This window comes from Procambarus clarkii, chromosome 52, assembly GCF_040958095.1.
Source record: "Procambarus clarkii isolate CNS0578487 chromosome 52, FALCON_Pclarkii_2.0, whole genome shotgun sequence".
Classification (NCBI taxonomy): domain Eukaryota; kingdom Metazoa; phylum Arthropoda; class Malacostraca; order Decapoda; family Cambaridae; genus Procambarus; species Procambarus clarkii.
In genome coordinates, this window is record NC_091201.1 from 25,340,628 (window position 1) to 25,346,031 (window position 5,404).

Consider the following 5,404-nt stretch of genomic DNA (forward strand, 5'->3'; position numbering starts at 1 on the left):
TATACCGACAAAATGAGTGATATGGTTATATATAAATCCACTGAAATGGTACGCGAGATAGGGAACGGGGATTAGGAGAAAATGCACAATCGCTATGGTTTATATAGGACTTATAGCACATGGCCAGCAGGGTGGGATATGAATGTCGAATGTCAACCCAGCAAGACGCCTGGGCGTCGCTCTACCAACCAGTCCATCTGGGTGGGAGGTAATTATTATACATATGATAGGTAAATTAAGTAAAATATATTGATAATATGTGTGTCTCGTGTTTTTCTCAGGTCAGATTATTAACATTCGGTCTAGCATTCGAACTTGACGAATCTGAGAACGCAAACATTTCCTTTTCAGTTCAGATCTAATTCACAAAATGTCTTATCACGATATGAATATAATGATTAATCTCACTATTGTAATCCTATAGTATTAAATCAAGTTATTTGCTGCTGTGACAATATACTAGATTAAGTATTTTGCTAATGTAAACCTTTGGTAATATATTTATTGCCCAAATGACATAGCTTTCTGGATTTAACAAGTTTACGGAATTAGGTAGTTATGGGATGACCATTGAGTCACTTGCACAAAAGAAATCCCATTGAAGTGATGAATCAATGTGAAAAAACCTTCCAGCACAAGTTTACACACAGTTTACAGTAAGTAGTAAGTTTACACTAAGTAATACAGATACACAAATCATGACTCCAACTGATTTTCTCAATATGGTCCCTGTAATTAACCCTTAAAACAATCACAATCACTGCTAAACAATGTAAGAGGTAGTATATTGGTCTTGGCTCCAGTGAAACATTGGCCTCAACTCTCAGAATGTTTGGTAATATGTTTATTGTTTGTGATGTGTGTCTATGTATGTACTAACACGTTGTACTGAACGGGGTGAGAATAGCTTGAGCTACCTCATCCCTTTGTGTGTATTTTACCTCAATAAACTTATTTCAATTTGCCTAAATAGACTGTAAAGACCTTCTAAGTTCATGAATATTCAGGTAAGGGTACCTTGAGTTCCTTGAGGTGCTTCCGGGGCTTAGCGTCCCCGCGGCCCGGTCGTCGACCAGGCCTCTGAGTGACTGTTCGTAGGGTAGGGGGTCTGTTCCTTTTTTTGGATGTAATTTCTCGTGGAATAGTTCTTAACCATTGTGCATGCAAACAGCTCAGACAGACAGGTGTTTTAAGATGAAACAAGCGAGGGGGGTGCGGAAACAAGCACCCATCACTTACAATACTTTAATCATTTTAAGTCAAGAAAGAACACAGACATAATACTTTTATCCCTAGTAAACTTGAACGTGAATTTATAACACCACTTAAGCATTCAAATATATTACCATTCAAGAGCACTTGACGAAACAAGTGTCCCAAAAGAATTCAGTATATTGCTCGGAAAACCAAATACATTCTCATTCAGATATGCAGTATGCAACTAGCCAATCCACAAATCATCATCAATTTCAACTTATTCTACATTATTTCATAAAAAAAATGATGTAAAGAAACCATTCTGAACGTGTGGTTAACCACTGGAACGCCAGCCCGTCCTCCTAAGGCTTCCCCAACGTCAAGAAACGGTCGTACTAACGTGCCCTTAATCCTAATCTACCAGAGAACCCAAAACAGAAAACGGGACAATATGCCAATTTCGCAAGCCGCTACCAATTTCCTGTACGACAATTTTTTTGGCCTCAGAGTATACGTCAAAATACGTCGAAGCTATTAGAAGAACGGGTTGTTCACGCACTGAAACTACAACAGGTGAACGCCGACCCCATCCACAACAAAGCTTGATATGAAAACCACTTTCTGAACGCCAGAAAAGAACGAGAAAACGCCAGAAAAGCTCAAATAAAACGCAACAGATACAACAGGATAAGAAGGCAAGGCTCATAATGCTATATATACTTCGCTTTCCCATAGTCACTATCAGATAACTTTTTTTTTTTGAGGTAAGTTATGTTCACAAGATCGAGAGATGTGAGCTGATCAACAGGAAAGTTAATGACCATGAAAAAGCGACGAGGCTTGTTGATAGGTAACAATGGAGAGATAAGAAAATAAACATAGAGCATAATTATATATATATATATATCAGTTAGATCAGTAAGAAGGCAGGCAAGCAGGACTGACAGACAGAGGTAAGTTTTTAAGATTTGGGCAAACAAGATCCATAAGATGAACATAAGCCTTACAGAGACGAAGGAGAAGAGACGAACCCCCCCCCCCTCCTCCATCTGACACTACAGACTGATTGATCAACCATGGAAACAGGAGAGAGGAGGGGGAGGGGGGATGAAGAAAAAGGGGGAGGGGGGGGGGGAAGCCAACAAGGCATTCACCTCTCTTTTTGTATCTTCTGATGCAGGCAGCGTCGACAGTGAGGATGACCGCTGTCTTCTTGTCCCGGAGGCAAGGGGGAAGGGAGGGAGGGTTTTGATGTGTGGCAGGGGTCTAAGCTGCCCAGTACCCCCAGTACCTCTGCATACTCACACTCCTCCAGCATATTAAATACCAAAAGAGTGTTTTGTTAGCGGAATATTTTTTTTTCCAACGACGTTCTGGTGATAAGCAAAAGGACTGTTAAAATGATTATTTTATTTTACCTTTTTTTTGTTCTAAGAGGGGGGGGGAGGGCGAGGGAAGGTGGGTAGTTTGATTGGTGTATTTACCTAGTTGTCCCCCCCCCTGCCCCCCCCCCCCATACACACCCAGGAAGCAGCTCGTAACAGCTGTCTAACTCCCTGGTACCTATTTACTGCTAGGTGAATAGGAGCACATCAGGGGTGAAAGAAACTCTACCCATTTGTTTCCACCATCGCCGGGGGATCGATCTCCAGTCCCCCAGGATTACGAATCCCGAGCGCTGTCTACTCAGCCACCAGGACCCTTTGATTTGTGTGTGCGCGCGTACGCGCGCGCGTGTATGTGTTGGATACAATTATCTTCGTTCTCTATTTGTATTACAACAGTTTATTTTTTTCCTATTCTTGACAACTGCTTGATTGGCCCTCGAGTGAAAATTTTGCCTCTTGTGGTGGTCACTCCACAGGAATTCTTTTTTTTTACCTCTTGGACAAATATTTTCGCTGTGGGGGCGGAGAGACGGACGCAGCTGTCCATACCGCGTCTGTCTATTTGGCCAGGCCCGTCTGTTTACGTACCCTGTCTCTCGCGCGTTCGGCCAGCAAGCCACCCGTCCCTCTAACTCATGAGTAACTATTTCGTATTACCCGCGATACTCTCTACTACGGGCTCACCATAGCCCGTGCTGCTTGGAGCTTTTTTTGTTCCGAGTAGCGAATCTTAAAACTCATGGGTAACTATTTCGTATTACCCGCGATACACTCTACTACGGGCTCACCATAGCCCGTGCTGCTTGGAGCTTTTTTTGTTCCGAGTAGCGAATCTTAAAACTCATGGGTAACTATTTCGTATTACCCGCGATACTCTCTACTACGGGCTCACCATAGCCCGTGCTGCTTGGAGCTTTTTTTTGTTCCGAGTAGCGAATCTTAAAGCAACAACAACAACAAACCCACGACACTGCGTTGACGAATTCACAATTTTGGTGTTGGGTTCCCTAAAGCTTTTAACCGCAGGGAGCAGGTTTTTAGCTCCGCCAAAAGTTTTTTTTTTAACCAATCAGCATGCGGGATATAACGTCGGTGTTATAACAGGCATTCCGTAACAATGGCAGACGACATATCAGTAAAGCACATATTGTCTCGTTATGTAGCTGGGCGTGTGGGAAGGGAGTATGTGCTACATATATACTTGTTGGCTTCCCATTGTCCATCTGGTGATCTATGATCAAACCCATTACTGTTATCTCATCAGAGGTTTAATATATAAATATATATATATAGTCACAGTGTCAGACCACGGAGGAAAATTGAAACAGGAATTTCCTTAAGTACTTTCGTATATTAATACATCTTCAGAAGGAGTTTGACTCCTTCTGAAGATGTATTAATATACGAAAGTACTTAAGGAAATTCCTGTTTCATTTTTCCTCCGTGGTCTGACATTGTCACATTTTTAATCACGTGTTTATTTTCGTGATATACACATATATATATATAGAGTTTGTCTATGGTAATTCTCTGGACATGTGGACATGTAAACACACCCTCTACCTGCTTTTGCACTCTCTATGGCAATGCCTCGGAAAGGCTAGTCTTCGTTAGCTCGCTTTGGTACCTTCGTTAGCTCGCTTTGGTACCTTTGTTAGCTCTCTTTGGTACCTTCGTTAGCTCTCTTTGGTACCTTCGTTAGTTCTCTTTGGTACCTTCGTTAGCTCTCTTTGGTACCTTCGTTAGCTCGCTTTGGTACCTTCGTTAGCTCTCTTTGGTACCTTCGTTAGCTCTCTTTGGTACCTTCGTTAGCTCTCTTTGGTACCTTCGTTAGCTCTCTTTGGTACCTTCGTTAGCTCTCTTTGGTACCTTCGTTAGCTCTCTTTGGTACCTTCGTTAGCTCGCTTTGGTACCTTCATTAGCTCGCTTTGGTACCTTCGTTAGCTCTCTTTGGTACCTTCGTTAGCTCTCTTTGGTACCTTCGTTAGCTCTCTTTGGTACCTTCGTTAGCTCTCTTTGGTACCTTCGTTAGCTCTCTTTGGTACCTTCGTTAGCTCTCTTTGGTACCTTCGTTAGCTCTCTTTGGTACCTTCGTTAGCTCTCTTTGGTACCTTCGTTAGCTCTCTTTGGTACCTTCGTTAGCTCTCTTTCCACACTTCATACGCTGCCTCTAAGTCCCTCTCACCGACCAGTGATGAACTACACATCCCACAACATAAGACTTAGATATACCTCTCCCGGGCATTTGTCGTTCCCAGTTCACCTCTTTAACAGTCCAACCTGTCATCTCATCCATTTATAATTATCCATCCATCTTCAAACCATTTTCTAAAGAAACGTAAACTAATTCTTTTCTTACCGTCCCACTTTATGTCTCACAGAGTTGTCTTACATTGCTCTAAGTCTTCTCGCTGAGTCTACGCTTCTACGGGAGCAAGAGTGCTCCATGACTCTGCTTTTACTCGAGTTAGAGCAACCTAGAGCTCTATTTCCACATAGGCAATTCACTACAAACAGAAGTTTTGTTTACCTCTGCTCAGCTTTTCTTCTCAGTCTATACACAAAATCTAAACAATGCAGTCACTCTCGGCTGTGACCCACAGGACCACCACCACACGCAAGCGATGGGTGATGGGGGATGTTCAGCTTCGTAACATCAAATGCTTTTAAAATCCCCCCCCTCTCACTAAACGAGTCTGGCACGAGAGACAGCTGTCTGCCACGCCCGGTCTTCAACAACAACACCCATTGTATCAACATGCCAAGGTTAACAATAGCTCAACTCGTGGAATCAACACATCTCTGCTCTGGAAAACAAA

At 42.6% G+C, this 5,404-nt stretch overlaps 1 protein-coding gene across 1 annotated transcript in view; it reads right to left on the bottom strand.

The window, feature by feature from the left end:
* The window catches only part of LOC123763501 (protein SPT2 homolog), a 5,849-nt gene extending 977 nt beyond the window's left edge, over positions 1-4,872 (bottom strand). Inside the window, exon 1 of the mRNA XM_069304465.1 lies at positions 4,818-4,872. Coding sequence (XP_069160566.1) covers positions 4,818-4,872 — 55 coding nt within the window. The remainder of the gene's footprint in view (positions 1-4,817) is intronic.
* Between the last annotated feature and the right edge of the window lie 532 nt (positions 4,873-5,404).